Below are 16,402 nucleotides of genomic sequence, written 5' to 3'. Positions count from 1 at the left end.
CCTTCCTTCCTCCCTTTATCCCTCCCTCCCTCCCTCCCTTCCTCATATACTCAACCTGCACACTGGGCAGGATTTGACACATTTGTGTGTGCATTTGTGTGTCTGCAGAATCTGGGATTTGTAAAACTCACTCCCTCCCTCCTTCCACTTTGGAGCTTTATGTTTTTGTGAGGTTTTTTTTGCTGATTAGGAATGTAATTTCATTTTAGTTATTTCAGGCACTCCAAGAGAAAACATCCCTTCCACTTGCAAAAAAACGGCTTAGAGGAAGTCCTCAATTTACATTTAAGCGACCGCTCAAAGTTGACTGTTCGAAGTTGCAACGGCACTGAAAAAACGTGACAGGTTGCGAGCGTGTCTCACACCTACGACCGTTGCAGCTTCCCTGTGGTCATGCAACTTGGCAAAGGGCATTGCCCCCTTCTGGGCTCACTGATCCCCTTCGGTGACCTTCGGTGACCTGCTCCTTCCGGCAAAAACTGAAGACCCACCTGTTCCGATTAGCAGGCCTGGCATAATTCAACTGTCCCTCCTGGCAAACGCACTATATCTGGTTATTTTAGGGGTTTTTTAATTCACTGTATTTGTTTTTAGGGGTTTGAACTTATTTTAATCTGCTTTGTACAGTTCTTTTAATGTCATTCTTACCTCCTCCATGTCAACTGTCAATTGTACATACTTAATTTTATTGTATCTGATATATTTTGTATGAACTGTACACCGCCCCGAGTCCCTTTCGGGAGAGGGGGCGGTCTAGAAGCATTAAATTAAATTAAATTAAATTAAATTCTAAACCAATTTATGACGGAAGGAACAAGCAAGGAGCAACTGAAATGGCTTAGCCAGGATTCCAGTTGTGGATTGATGGGTGAATGGATGGATGGATGGATTGATGGATTGAATTTGTTTGCCACCCATTGTTCCCCAAGACGACTCAGTCAAGGATTCAGGTTTCCACAAGTCAGCACAGCTGGCTGAATTCCCCTTCGCTCAAAAACCTTGAGGACTAGATGCTTAAGAAAAAACATTTCTTCCAAGCGTGTGGACTATCCGGAGGGCAGACTACCCAGGCCTTCTGCGCCAATCTTGGTCAATTCCTCCCCATAAGGCAGGGGTCACTAACCTTTTGGACTTCAGGGACTACTAAATTCATCATTTTAAATCCTACGGACCACTAATATCTGCCTAATGTCCGCCTGGGTGGGCGTGGCTAGGTGGTCATGTGACTGGGCGGGTGTGGCCAACTCAATGCCACTCATGTTGAGGGCCACCTTGCCAGCCTCTACTTGCCCCTCCCCTCCTCGCCTGCCCGCCTGGGCTCCTTAGGGCCCCAACAGGAAGCAGCCACCAGGAGAAAGAGTTGGCAAAAGAGCTCAGTTCAAATTGGGTTTGACCGAGAAGGAGGCTCAGCAGAAGCACCTCACTGAGGACTACCAGCATAGGCTTTCCAAGCAGAGTCTCATCACATCTGGAGGCTCAGCCGGCTGAGATGGTCAGCCAGTTCCAGGCCTTGATACAGTCCCACTGGAACGAGGCCCTCCGGCTCTTTGCCACCAGCGGCACTTCCCTCCAGCCTTCGCCCAAAGCACCCCAGCAGGAGGCTGAAGCAGACCCCAAGTCGGAATTTCTGCCCCCCTCCGACCCCCCTAAAAGACCCCAACTCTCTGCAGCAACACAAGCGTCCATTGCACTGTATCCATCCCAGGGGCTGTAATTTGAGGACCCCTGATTGAGTGCAATATTAAAAAATGCAAATAATTTTTCTGCGGACCAGCAACATTTTCTCCTGGACCCCCAGTTGGTGACCGCTAGCTGGGGAGAGGGGAGAGAGAGAGAGAGAGAGAGGAAAGGGGAGGGGCGAAAGGAGGGTCATTGTTAAGTCTGCAGCTCCAGGGTTTATTTGCGAGCAGGGGGAGCACAGGTTAATGGACGGGAGAATAAATCCCCCCCCCCTCCCAAGACCAAGTTGAGTCTTGTTTATCAACGTGCCAAAAGCAACAAAAAAAAGAGAGTTGACAAGTTCGGGGCTTTAACGAGTGAAACCGAATGGGATCACCGGGGGTTCAGGCATAAATAAGAGACCCATTAATGCTGGCAACGAGGTTGCTGGGAGGGGGCAGCCTGGAGGAAAGGAGGGGAGGGGTGGGAGGGGGGGGCTTTGTTTGCTGGATCCCTTCATCTCTTTGCAATTTGCTTGCTGGCAGGGTGGAGGGCAGCATTTTGGCTGAGCAAGGGCTGGGCTGCACTCTTTATTGGGGCGGGTGGGGAGGGGGGAGATTGCAGAATTGTAAACAGCCCCCTTTGCTGTTGCACGTTACGTGGTTAGGTCATGAAAAGTCTGTAAGAGAAGCACCAAGCTCAGAGAGCCCCAAGGAGCCCACAGATGTTCCTCCTCCTCTCCACAAACCCTACTCCCTACTAGCACAGATGATATTCCCTAGTTGGGTCATGAAATGTCTGCAAGAAAACCACCAAGCTCAGAGAGCATCAATGACCATACTGTCCTCCTCCTCCTCCTCTTCTTCTTCTCTCCCTCCCTTCTAGCCTGATGATGTTACCTAGTTGGGTCATGAAATGTCTGCAAGAAAACTACCAAGAACCATACAGCTCTCCTCTTCCTCCTCCTCCTCTTCCTCCTCCTCCTCCTCCCCTTCTTGTTCTTGTTCTCCTCCTCCTCCTCCTCCTCCTCCTCCTCCTCCTCCTCCTCTCCCTCCCTCCCTCCCTCCGAGCACTGATGACATTCCCTAGTTGGGTCTTGAAACATCTGCAAGAAAACCGCCAAACTCGGTGAGCACCAATGACCCCAGCGCCGTTCACAAATGCAGGTTGTCCTTGACCTATGAACACAGCCCAACATTTCTGCTGCTAAGTGAGACATTTGTTAAGTGAGTTTTTGCCCCGTCCTATGACCTTCCGCGCCACCGTTGTTAAGTCCACCGCTGCAATTGTTAAGTTAGGGACACGGTTGTTAAGTGAACCCGGCTTCCCCCCCCCTTGACTTGGCATGTCAGAAGGTCGCAAAAGGGGGTCACATGTGACCAGGACACTGTGACCATCGTAAGTATGAATCAGTTAGCAAGCGTCTGAATTTGGATCAAGTATAGGGATCCTGCAACTGTCGTAAGTGTGAAAAACGGTCATAAGTCCTTTTTTTAGTGCTTCTGTAACTTTGAACGGTCACTAAATGAATTGCTGTAAGTTGAGGACTATTTGTATTCCACTAGCCTCTGCCTGCTGCTTGCAAAGTCACTGGTTATCGGGGGAGGCTGCCCAGTGTTGCCCTGTAGGAGTAACTGTTCTCGGCTGATCTTTTCTACTAACTTTCTTGAAAATGAGGGCAAGTGGTGGGAGGGGGGCGAGGGGATTTTCTCCCCCCCCCCCATAGAGGGGTGGGAGACTTAATCTCCTTCTAGCCCAGGTTAGCTTTAAATATGCTTATTTAAAAATCCATTCCGTGGCATTTAAGAACTAAGCCGTAGATTAAAAGAAGAAAAAAATTATAGGAAAGCTTGCGTCGTTTAATATATATATATTTCTCTCCTCTGAGCACATTCTCAAATACGTTTTTTTATGCTTCTTATCATAAAAATATGCATTTTTTTTACATCCACGTTTTCTGGTTGCTGAAAAGATGGAAACACCTGATGATGAGATATATTACTTGAAAAGGATAGACAGTCAGTCAGACAGTCAGACAGACATATGATAGGTAGGTAGGTAGGTGGGTGGGTGGGTGGGTGGGTGGGTGGGTGGGTGGATGGATGGATGGATGGATGGATGGATAGATAGATAGATAGATAGATAGATAGATACTGGTAGACAGACAGACAGACAGATAGACAGACAAACATAGGTAGGTGGGTGGGTGGGTGGATGGATGGATGGATGGATGGATGGATGGATGGATAGATAGATAGATAGATGTAGGTGGGTGTGTCGGTAGATGGATGGATGGAGGTAGGTAGGTAGGTAAGTAGGTAGGTAGGCAGACAGACAGACAGACAGACAGACAGAATTATTTATTGTCCAAGTGTGATTGGACACACAAGGAATTTGTCTTCGGCACATATGCTCTCAGTGTACATAAAGAAAAATAAAATACATTCATCAAGAATCATAAGATACAACACATAGGTTACTAAAAAGCAATCGAATCATACAAGAAAACAAATAAAACACTATGAATTGTAAAGATACATATACATACCTACCTACATACCTACAGATACACACACACACACACACACACGTTTGATGAGATATATTCCTTGAATAAATATATATTCTTGGTTTATTTTTTGTTCGACTTCATTTTTATTTTTGGTGAGCAGCGAGGAACGCTGCCTTTTACTCAGGGACCTTTTCAATTCTGATGTTTCCTGATGCCTCCTGTTCTTGTGCAGGGGGCAGTAAACAAATTTAGGGCACAAATAAATAAAAACTCGGACTTAAAAGGCGCGGAAATCCGACACGTCGGTTGACAAGGCGTGAGAGGGACCTCCGCTTGAGCTGTGAGGGACTTGGGGGCAGCTTGAGAAGTTGAAGGAGACCCTCTCTCCTGCGGCACCGAAAGCTTTAATACTAGGCAGGAGACGGGGATTGGTGACAGCTAAATCCCATGAGTCTTTGGTCTTCCAAAATGTGTCGGCCTCGCGGGAGAATCCAGATGGGAATCACGACTGGATAAACTTAATTCTGTTTTATTGTAAAGCTACCCTGACAGAATCCGGCCGGTCTGAAAATACAACTCTCCCGCTCTCCATTTTTACAGGCTGAGACACTTAGAGGAGGCCCATTGCTATCGGTAGTCCTCGACTTACGACCACGATGGAGTCCCAAATCTCAGCTGCTAAACGAGACAGCGGTAAGGTGAGTTCTGCCCCACTTTTCTTGCCGCATTTGTTAAAGTGAATATCACTGCAGCTGTTAAATTAATAACAGAGAAGTGAATCTGGTTTCCCCATTTGACTCTGCTTGTCAAAAGGGGATCGCAGGATCTGCAACCGTCATAAATATGAGTCACTTGCCAAGCGTCTGAATTTTGATCATGTGACCAAGGGGAAGCTGCAACAGTTCTAAGTGTGAAAAACAGGCATAAGTCACTTTTTTCAGCGCCCTTGAAACTTTAAACAGTCACTAAGTGAGTGGAAGTGTGTCAAGGATTACCTGCATTTAGCTCAGGGTTCAGCTGTCTCTTATCTAAGGTCTTCCCACCTATCATTACAGGACATGTGTCAGAAACTAGACACAACTTGTTGTTTGTGGGCAGAACAGAGAATCCATAGGAAGATGAAAACTTGTGAAAGTCCTTCCTTTGTACACAATACAAAAATACGCCTTACATTTGTGGTAAATATTCTGACCGAGGCTTCCCAAGGGCATGAAGCCAACTCTTTGTCCCGAAAAAAAACCCTTTTGTTAATTGACTGTGAATTCTGCTCCTTCACCTCCAGCAAAGTCTTTCGAGGGAGGATTTACAGTCACAGACCTTATCTGGCTTGGAGAGATGCCAGGCCGATCTCTGCAGAACTTGGCCAGGAGTCTCGGAGAGTCACGAACGAATTAAGCGAACTAATGGTCTCCTGCAAACTCCACTCCCCTTTGCTCCTCTTTTATTTCCTCTGGGAGGGGCCATTCATCCTTCACCTGTGGCCTTACTCCCAAGTCGACCCCTGTTCTTTAGCTGCTCCCTTCGTCTGGCAACTCTGCGCCTGCGCACACTGGGAACAGGCTCCAGCTGTTCTTCTGCCTCACTGATGTCTGACTCCGAAGGCAGCTGATAACTGGCATACGGCCCTGGCCCCCTCTCTGCCTCCGACACAGAGCCCTCATCCGAGCCTTCCCCAGACTCCAGGACTGGCCCAGGTTCTTCCTTCACTGTCCGAATGTGCTGCCAGCTCCAGTAAGAACAATTGGAGGAGCAGGAAGCATTCAATTCAGGGGTAGGGGATACTTTTAGGCCTTTGAAGCGGGTGATCATACTGAAGAGCTTAGGAGGAAGTGGGTCAGGGCAAAACCCTGATTTGAAAACTAAAATAAAAAGGATCTCTATTCTGAAAGCATTGCACTGGACATACCAAGGTAACCACAGGTGTCTTAATAATTAAAAGGGGTATACAAATAAAATAAAATAAATCAAAAGAGGAATAACTTCCCTGTATTGTGTCTCCAAAAGAGAATTGCTAAAGCTTTGAAGGATTTTGTGAGAAGGGACAAAGAAAAAAGAAAAGAAATAAAAATCCAGGACATCATTTGGAGGGACTTAAGATCAAGATTGTAAAAGGAAGGAATATAAAGGTAGTTTATTTGATCAAAGTTAAAACTGTTGTTATCTTTGGTATTTCTTAATGGATTTTTGCTGATTAGGATTGACGAATGAGATTTTAAAGATGTGGTAATAGATAAATATGGGAGATATGGGAAAAAGAAAACATTAAGAGAAAGTGATAAATTACTAAAATTGTTTGTACTTGTTGAGAAGAAAGGAGCAGTCATTTCTTTCTAAATTTCTTTTCCTTTTTTAAACTATATGCCAAAGTTTGTGTTCTATTCGGCCAAACATCTGCCTGATCGAAAAAATTCATTTTTTTAATGGCCTCGCTGAATTGATGATGTAAATGAACTGCTATCACAAGCATTTTTTTTTGGATTTCAGGGACAGTCCGGAGAAATTTTCACTCTGAATTTTTCTCTCGCCCTAAGAAGCAGAATAGAAATGTGCTAGCAAGAGGCCTCCTAACGCTGCATCCCAGGAAAATAACCAGAGGAAAAAGCGATACGGATCGCATGAAATGCTAAAATGCAGATTTCCCCAAGCAGTGGTTTATGGAAGAATCCGCCACCGGCTGAATTTGGAAAACAATCCATAAATTCTTAAATGGGGTCTAGAAATGACAGGGAAGAGAACAACAGAGTTGGAAGGGACCTCGGAGGTCTTCTAGCCCAACCCATTACACCATTTCAAAGAAATAGCTGTCCAATCTCCTCCTGGGGGTGTGGTGGCTCAGTAGCTAAGACGCTGAGCTTGTCGATTAGAAATGTCGATGGTTCGGTGGTTCAAATCCCTAGCACTACATAACGGGGTGAGCCCCCGTGACTTGTCCCAGCTTCTGCCAACCGAGCAGTTCGAAAGCACGTAAAAAGTGCAAGTAGAAAAATAGGAGCCACCTTTGGTGGGAAGGGAACAGCGTTCCATGCGCCTTTGGTGTAGAGTCATGCCGGTCACATGACCACGGAGGCGTCTTCGGACAGCGCTGGCTCTTCGGCTTTAAAACGGAGATGAGCACCGCCCCCTAGAGCCAGGAACAACTAGCACATATGTGCGAGGGGAACCTTTACCTTTAATCTCCTCTTAAAGTCCTCCAGCAATGGAGGCTCACATAACACCTGTTTACATAACATGTACGAAGAACACATCCCACAGTATGCACAATTCCAAAATACATTCTTTTCATGACACAGCATTGAAGAGAGACATTGAAGAGTTTCATGGCAGATGGCTTTGAATTAAAAAAAAAAGATTCTTCCCACCACATCCCCCCCAAAAAAAGAAATAAATTCACAACTGGCTTTGCAACAGCTATTCACTGGGCCGACGACATGGGGGCAAAATTAATAGGAGTTCTTAAGTAAGCAGACAGAGAAATAAACCACAGGACGGAGAGAAATAGTCACTTTAGCAGCAGGAGGGACTTTTAAAAATATTAAAAGAAAGAAAAGAGAACGAAGCAAAAAAGTGAAGGGAATAAAGTGAAAGTGAAACAAAGTGAAAGCGAAAGTGAAACTGAGGCCGAAAGCGGAAGGGAAGGAAAAACTGAAGGGGGAAGTAAAGTGAAAGGGAGAGCAAAGATTAAAGTGAAGTGAGGTGAAATTGGGGTTAAGTCAAAGTGGAAGCGAAGGCGGAAGTGAAGTGAGGTGAAAGCGAAAGTGAAAGTGGAAGGTGAACGTGGAAGTGAAATAAGGTAAAGTAAAATAAAGACGCACAGTCCTCTGGAAGTAATTGTACTCTAGTTCCCATCACAGCCAGTAATCAAAGAGGATAGGTTGTGGGTTGCGTAGCCCCACATGTTCTGGATGACCATAACGGTCAGCTGGCGGGGAACATCTGCTTTATCACAGCTGGCCAAGATGTAAACTAGGTCCAATCCAGCTGGGCCTTCCTTGCACCCCAAACATCTGCTGGCCCAGCCACCAGCTGTGTGCCCAGATCCTATTTTCCTTCCCTTCCCAATCAGCCGAGATATTAATTGCAAAGACATGGAGGGGGGGAAAAAAGCTATCAATTAGAAAACTTACCGCCGCCGCCTCCCAACAGGGAACTGTTAGCTAAAAGGAAAACAGAGAGAGAAAAAGCTGTTGTTAAATTGCTGTCTGGTTAAGAGCTATTTCGGTTGATTCACACACTCAAGAGTTGTTGCACAATTTTGCAATCTGCAACCCGTCTCTGATTGGACCCACAATCTTGCTGAACCTGAAAGGAGCATCCAGAAATTGGAATGTTGGTTTATCCCCCCGAGTCCTGTTCAAACCTTGTCCCCATTTGAAAAACCAACCCTACTTTTTTAGGGGGGTTGGAACATGCTCTTTCTAATGAGAATGATTTAACAGAGTTTCCAGAGGGTCTTTTTTTCTGTAAAAGCGGGCTGAAAATTACCCTATTTTTGTCCCAATAAAGTTTTTTATTTTTTTGTTACAAATTTTAAAACCTCTGTACAAACAAAGTGTTCTTCATTCCCCCCACCTTTTTACATTCTCTCTTATGCATAATTAGTTTACATCACATTATCATTTCCAATTTCGGCCCCATTATTTTCTTCCCATGTTTCCATCTTAAATTTAAATTTTTAAAATCATTTTTTGCCCTTTCAGAAAACATACACCAACTTTATCGTTTCGTTTTCCATTTGTTATTCTGATTTCTACAGGTGGCATATATCATCAAGTTAAATGTTAATATAACAAGCATTTTACTTAATTGTTTATCCACACTTAACAATATTATCTTATTTAACTATATATCATAAATAATATTAACGTATTTAATTTTCTACTAATATCTCTCCACCCTATTCTTTACACTCCACTTGTGAATAGTGAACTATTGGAAAGCAGGAGGAGGATGAAATTTTACACTCGACAACCTTGCGTTGCTAAGTTATTGCGCACAAAATTTCGCGTTTCTTATGCTTTTCCTTCCGGAGATACAAAAAGCCAAACTTTAACCTTTTTTCGAGCCGCAGTCATTTTCGGCCAACTTTGCTCCAACTTATCTAGATGGCGATAACTCTTTTTTATTATTTTGTTTAATAGAGCACAACAAGTTGTACAAAATGACCAAGTTTTGTGTCTCTCAACAAAATATTGCCGGGGATATTATCTCTCAAAGTTGCTGAAATCTCAGAGTCACACTGTCGAAGGCTGCAGTATTGGGGGGGGGGGGTGTTGTCAAAAAATGACTATATCTTCGCAAGTTTTGCATCGGCAAACATGACACTTTTACCAAGGTTCATTGGGAATTAGTGTGTGTGTCATCGAAATCTGTGATTCGTCGAACTGGGCACTTTTCTGAACTCCGACTACCTTGACATGGAATGACGCAGTTTGAAGTTTCAACGGCATTGGGAAAAGTTGATTTAAGACCATTTTTCACACTTAGGTCACAAGTCACGTGATCAAAATTCAGACCCTTGGCAACTGATTCGTATTTACGACGGTTGCAGTGTCGCGGTGTGTGTGTGTGTGGTCTCGTGATCTCCTTTTGCGACTTTCTGATTGCAAAGTCAATGTGGAAGTCGGATTCACTTAACAACCGTATGACTAATTTAACATCTGCCGTGAGTCACTTTTTTTTTACCTCCGTTGTAACTTTGAATGTGTTGTGGCCCACCAGTGGCCAGCAGAGCTGGCAGCAGATTCGGACAGTGAGGAGGTTAAGGAGGAACCTGGGCCAGTCCTGGAATCTGGGGAAGGCTCTGATGAGGGCTCTGTGTCGGAGGCAGAGAGGGGGGCCAGGGCTGTCTGACAGTTATCAGCTGCCTTCAGAGTCAGACATCAGTGAGGCAGAAGAACAGCTGGAGCCTGTTCCCAGTGTGTGCATGCGCAGAGTTGCCAGACGAAGGGAACAGCTAAAGAACAGGGGTCAATTTGGGAGTAAGGTCAGAGGTGAAGGATGAAAGGCCCCTCCCAGAGGAAACAAAAGAGGAGCAACTGGGGAGTGGAGTTTGCAGGAGACCATTAGTTCGCTTCATTGGTTCGTGACTCTCCGAGACTCCTGGCCAAGTTTTGCAGAGATCGGCCTGGCAGCTCTCCAAGCCAGAGAAGGTCTGTGACTGTAAATCCTCCCTTGAAAGACTTTGCTGGATGTGAAGGAGCAGAATTCACAGGAAATTCATAAAAGGGTTTTTTGTCAGGGCCAGGAGTTTGCTTCATGCTCTTGGGAAGCCTCGGTCAGAACAGAACAGTCATTAAACGAACTGTGGTAAGTCCAGGGCAACTTGGCTAATCTTAACTTGAGGGGGGGGGGGAGGGAAGAATGTAAAATTGCAGAAGGAACTTGCAACCTTCTTGAGAAAAAAAATAAACCCACAACCTCTCCTGATTGTCACACCCATTTTTTTGTGCAATGCTCTCAGAGGCTCAAAAGGACCCTTTGCTGTTTCTCCTGCAAAAGATGAGCTTAGCTACATTTTTAGAAACAGCCAACAAAGCAAACCTGGGTCGATATTCTCCAATTAACACCAAGGGATTTAATTCTGAGCGGAGATCTACGCGCCCAGCTGCACTGTTATTCTGGGGTCTTCGTTTAAGGGGATTTGCACCATCCCCTCTCTTGTTTTTCTGCATTTGACTTGCTGTCTGCGTTTTATTTTACGTTTTTCATTGCAGCCCCTCTGCTTGGGATGAAAACCTAATTATTAAATAATTTCTTTTTTTTAAAAAAAAACAAAGCTGGCAGGATCCCAAGTTCACTGAAACGGTATGTCCAAAATCTTCAGGTTATACTTGATTTGGGATCGCATTTGGCGCTAGGATTGCTACTGCAGTTTAAAACGCTATTGTGAGTGAGTTGCAACCACTTGTATAACCTTTATTTTTTCTTGTTAAAGAGAACCACTGCAGTTGCTGCCTGGGGAATACTGGGAATTGAAATCCGCACGTCTCAAAATCCCCCCGGATGGAGACCCCTGCACTAAAATATAACGGAAAGCTTCCCCTCGCACATCTGTGCCAGTCGTTCTTGACTCCAGGGGGCGGTGCTCGTCTCCGTTTCAAAGCCGAAGAGCCAGCGCTGCCCGAAGACGTCTCTGTGGTCATGTGGCCGGCATGACTCAACGCCGAAGGCCCATGGAACGCTGTTCCCTTCCCACCAAAGGTGGCTCCTATTTTTTCTACTCGCATTTTTTACCTGCTTTCGAACGGCTAGGTTGGCAGAAGCTGAGACAAGTCACGGGAGCTCACTCCGTTACGCGGCAGTAGGGATTCGAACCGCCGAACTGCCAACCTTTCTGATCGACAAGCTCAGCGTCTTAGCCACTGATGTATCTTGCTGCTATCATGTACATGCGTCAATGTTGTGAGAATTGGGGCCATTCGCAGCCCCAGGCTGGTGCCAAGCACATAAATGCCTCTGGGTGCAGCTTTCAAGAGTGGCACCCATTTCCCGCTCAGTTGCCCCCCCCCCCCCCCCAGCAAGCTAGCAATCACAGCCTCCCCACGCCCACCCATGCCCTAAGCGCTTTGCACCTGTTTCAGGAGGTTGCCTTGGCAACAGGAGCAAGCATGCAAGGATGCGCTCACCTCGGAAACACCCCACCGCGGAATGGGTCCCAGGCGCCCTGGGAAATCGGCCAGCTGCTCCCGGAGGCTGAGCTGAGAGGAGAAGGGAGTTTGTGGGAATGGGACGGGCCTGGGAGGGAGAGCGTTGGCTGACCCACCAGAGACTGGGGGGGGGGTTAGGGGATGTCACTCAGCCAGGCTGCAGACAAGGGTGGGCTGGCATTAACTTTTCAGGGTAGCTAGATATAGATGGGTGGATGGATGGATGGAGAGAGATAGATAGATAGATGATAGATAGATAGATAGATAGATAGATAGATAGATAGATAGATAGATAGATAGATAGATATAGATAGATAGATAGATGATAGATAGATAGATAGATAGATAGATAGATAGATGATAGATAGATAGATAGATAGATAGATAGATAGATAGATAGATAGATAGATAGATAGATAGATAGATAGATAGATAGATGATAGATAGAGATAGATGGATAGATGGATAGATGGATAGATAGATAGTGATATCTATCTATCTGCGGGGAGAGGATGGATTAAGATGTAGGATGGATGGATGGATGGTGAGATAGATAGATAGAGAGATGATAGATGATATTATGTATGTATGTATGTATTTATGTATCTATCTATCTATCTATCTATCTATCTATCTATCTATCTATCTATTCATCTATCGTATCTATCCATCCATCTATCGTATCCATCCATCCATCCATCCATCCATCCATCCATCCATCCATCTATTGAATGTATGTATGTATGTATGTATGTATGTATCATCTATCTATCTATCTATCTGGAGGGATATGACTGTATTTTTAAACTTTTAATATACCTTAAAAAATCTGAAGAGGGTCCTACACTGAAGCTTTGCCCTGCAGGTTACTCAAGGATGGAGTAATGTGAGACTTTTATCCAGGCAACCGAAGATCCCACATTCTCCCTGTAGGTCCTGCTATCAGGAGTAGGGAGTGCTCCCACTTTTTCACTTTGGAGGACCCCTTGTTTAAAAGGCACTTTGGAGTGGGCTGCTGGCTTCCCCCCTCCCCCCCTGGTCCTACGGCCTTCTAGCCTCGAGTGGCCACCTGGTCTTTAGTGCTCCAGCACATGAGTTCGCTTTCCCTGCTTGAGCAGGGGTTGGACTAGTTGACCTCCAAGGTCCCTTCCAGCTCTATTCTGTTTCGAATTCCCCAACCAAATGCGATCAGGGTGTTAAGATTGTCAACTGCCCCCCTCCCCAGTGACCTCGGGACACTGCAACTGCCTTAAATGCATGCCAGTTGCCAAGAGTTTTGACCAGGTGGCCGCGGGGATGCTGCAGCAGTCGTAAGTCTGGAAAAACGGCCACAAGCCGCTTTTCTCCAGTGCCGCCGTAACTTCCAACGGTCACTAAATGCAGGTCGTAAGGACGAGGACTCTCTGTGCCGCAAACCTGCAACTGTCTTCAGCAGGAATATCAAATAGCGGGAGGAATCTGACATGGCGGAAGGCTACCAGACTCTCTGCAGCGATATCCCTATTGTTTTATTTTTAAAATATGTAGATATGGCATTTGCCCCAAGCAACTTGTAATCCGGTGTGTAGGGCGGACGGAGGGGAGGGGAGGGGGAGAGAGGGAGGAATAAAATAAAACTACACTCATAAAATCAATAAGTGAATTGCCTATCGATTTCACGCCAGACCATAAAAGTTACATCCCGTTCGCCGGGGGGAAATTTTTTGCGCCAGGCGACTGAACGAAAGTGCCGATAGACAGGTGGGCTTCAGGCAGAGGCGGGAAGACATCTGTTTGGGCTTCTGGTTTCTTTTTTTTTTTTTAAGGAGAAGCAGCTGAAAAAAAACACATTTTTTTCTAGAAGGGGGAGTGGAAAGAAAAGGTTTAAGAATGAAGCTCTTAGAAATCTGGTTGTTGCATCACTGCGCATTTTGTCTCCTTGCTGGTTTGGTTTTTCATTCGTTTGCTTGCATTCCCGCCTTCGTTATTTTTGCAAATAACTCAAGGCGACAAAGAGAGCTAATACTCCTTCCTCCTCCTATCTCCCCACCCCCCAAACACACACAACCACAACAACCCTGTGAGGTGGGTTTGGGCTGAGAGGGAGAGAGTCACAGGCCCAAAGTCACCTAGCTGGCTTTCATGCAGGAAGGCAGGACTAGAATTCACCACCTCCTGGTGAATTGGTCCAAAATCACACTTCCAGCTTTCATGGCTTAGGAGGGACTAGAACTCCCTGTCACCGGGTGATTGGCCCAAAGTCACCCGGTCAGCTTTCATGTCTAAGGCGGGACGAGAACTCACCATCACCTAGTGATTGGTCCAAAGTCACCCAGCTGGCTTTCATGCCTAAAGCAGTACTAGAACGCACTGTCACTGGGTGATTGGCCCAAAGTCACCAAATTGGTTTCTATGTCTAAGGCAGGACTAGAACTCGTGGTCTCTTACTTTCTAACCTGGTGCTTCAACCACTAGACCAAACTGGCTCTTTAACTGATTAACTAATATTTATCAGTGGAGCAAATTCACAGTTCTGTCCTTCCCTGCTAAACGTTGCCGACTGAAACACGTTCAAATCACAATTCCGAGCTCGTTTAAGGGGGGAGCCATAAAGTCTTCGGCCAACTTGTGCCCTCCAAGTTAATTCCTCTGCGCTCCAGAGCTTTCGAAGGTCACCCTGGAAAAAAAAATCTAAATCCAGAGAAAAGCCAAATGTTTGGATGCTGTACAGCAGAACAGCAAACAGAATAAGAGAGTTGGAAGGGACCTTGGAGGTCTTCTAGTCCAACCCCCTGCTTAGGTAGGAAAGCCTACAACCATTTAAGACAAAAGGCTATCCAGCATCTTCTTAAAAACGTCCAGTGTTGGAGCATTCACAACTTCTGGTGGCAAGTCGTTCCACTGGTTAATTCTTCCCACTGTCAGGAAATTTCCCCTTCGTTCTATTAGTTCTCTCTGTAGCAGATTTTTTTTTTTTTTTACCAGGCAGGACTTTTCAGCAGCTCTAAGAAGGACTGAAAAAAGGAATTAGATCAGGGTTGGGGTTATATCCTTATCCTGTGGCACCTCAAATGGGGGGGGGGTCTTCCCTCTTCCTTGAAACCCTCCCCCCCAACATCACTCTTTTTGCTTCCTAGATGCTGAAGCTTGAAGCCTTTTCGAACGGCGCTTTCTCCTGCCCGGGGAATTAGGACGGTTAGGATGCCGGTTTTGACTCTACGGAAAGCTGATTTTTTCCCCCCGCCTTTCAAGAATTAGACAACCCAAGAAGAGCTTTGCTCCCAGGAGGAAGGCGCAATCAAAATTTTGACAAGGCAGAAAAGAGAAGCCAAATTGCAAAAAAATAAAAATGGAAAAGGGGGCGGGGGGGGGGCAGGAAGAAGGAACACACCGACCAGTTTCCCCGGCCTTCGCTTCAGGAAGGCGATGGGTAGAAGGAACAAAGTTGCCTTTTATATAGAATCTAAAAGGAGAAAAAGAAAAGTGCGTCTAGTCAAGGCTGTGGTTTTCCCAGTTGCAACGGATGGCTGTGAAGGTGGGACCAGAAGGATGGCTGAGTGCCAAAGAATGGAGGCCTTTGAACTCTGGTGCTGGAGAAGAAGACTCCTGCACTGAGTCCCTTGGACTGCAAGGCCATCCAACCAGTCAGTCCTAGAGGGGATCCACCCTGACTGCTCTTTAGAAGGCCAGATCCTGAAGAGGAAACTCTAATGCTTTGGCCACCTAAGGAGAAGGAAGAAGGACTCCCTGGAGAAGAGCCTCATGCTGGGAACGATGGAGGGCAAAAGAAGAAGAAGGGGACGGCAGAGAAGGAGGGGGCTGGATGGAGTCACCAAAGCAGTCGGCCTGAGCTTAGATGGACTCCAGGGGATGGGAGAGGACAGGATGGCCTGGAGGAATGTCGTCCATGGGGTCGCGATGTGTCAGACACGACTTCGCAACTAACAACAACAACTTCAACTTACAGCAGTTCGTTTAATGACGGTTCAAAGTTACAACACCACTGGGGGGTTATACAACAACAAAGGAGAATATCGTCGAATGTTATGGAACCCTGGAATTTGAGAAGGGGGCTTGTCGAAATCCGCGGTGTTTGCTAGTTTGCCAGCTGTCTCAACGCACCAGCCCACCCAGTTGCTGCTGCTCCGGGTCACTCTCCCTCCTCCCCCCACCCTGCCAATCTCTCTACAGACAAGCAGGCTGCTGTCAATCATGCCTGCAAAGGCTTCAGCGCCGGCCTCCCCAAGCAGGCTCGGGTGGACCCACCGATCTAATTGAAGTTGTCAATTCTTACTCAGTTCCAGGGCCTGCAGGCAGCTGCAGAGGAGGAGAAGGATGGGGGGGGGGGCCTCTGGGGCTGGATGGATGACCGTCTTCCGGAAAGCGATATGGACTCCCCCCTTCTCCATGCCAGGCTTCCAGCAGGACGCGGGAAGCTTAGGGGAGGAGGAGGAGGAGGAAGCTGTTTGCATGAGGAGCTTTTCAAAAGATGGGCAAGTGATTCTGAAATCAGGGCTCCTTGGTGCTCTCTGAGCTGGGTGGTTTTCTTGCAGACGTTTCATGACCCAACTAGGTAATGCCATCAGTGCTAGAAGGGAGTGGGGTT

The 16,402-nt window shown here is 46.3% G+C and overlaps 1 protein-coding gene across 3 annotated transcripts in view; it reads right to left on the bottom strand.

The window, feature by feature from the left end:
• Nucleotides 1-16,402, bottom strand: part of MACROD1 (mono-ADP ribosylhydrolase 1) — a 182,682-nt gene that overhangs the window by 40,835 nt on the left and 125,445 nt on the right. For all 3 annotated transcript variants that reach the window (XM_081968252.1, XM_081968251.1, XM_081968250.1), the window contains one exon: nucleotides 8,296-8,325. In XM_081968252.1, the coding sequence (XP_081824378.1) occupies nucleotides 8,296-8,325 (30 nt within the window). The remainder of the gene's footprint in view (nucleotides 1-8,295; nucleotides 8,326-16,402) is intronic.

This window comes from Natrix helvetica (assembly GCF_964273705.1).
Source record: "Natrix helvetica genome assembly, chromosome: 16".
In the NCBI taxonomy this organism is placed as follows: Eukaryota; Metazoa; Chordata; class Lepidosauria; order Squamata; family Natricidae; genus Natrix; species Natrix helvetica.
The sequence above is the reverse complement of the archived record's forward strand: the minus strand, read 5'-3'. Positions and strand labels throughout refer to the sequence as shown.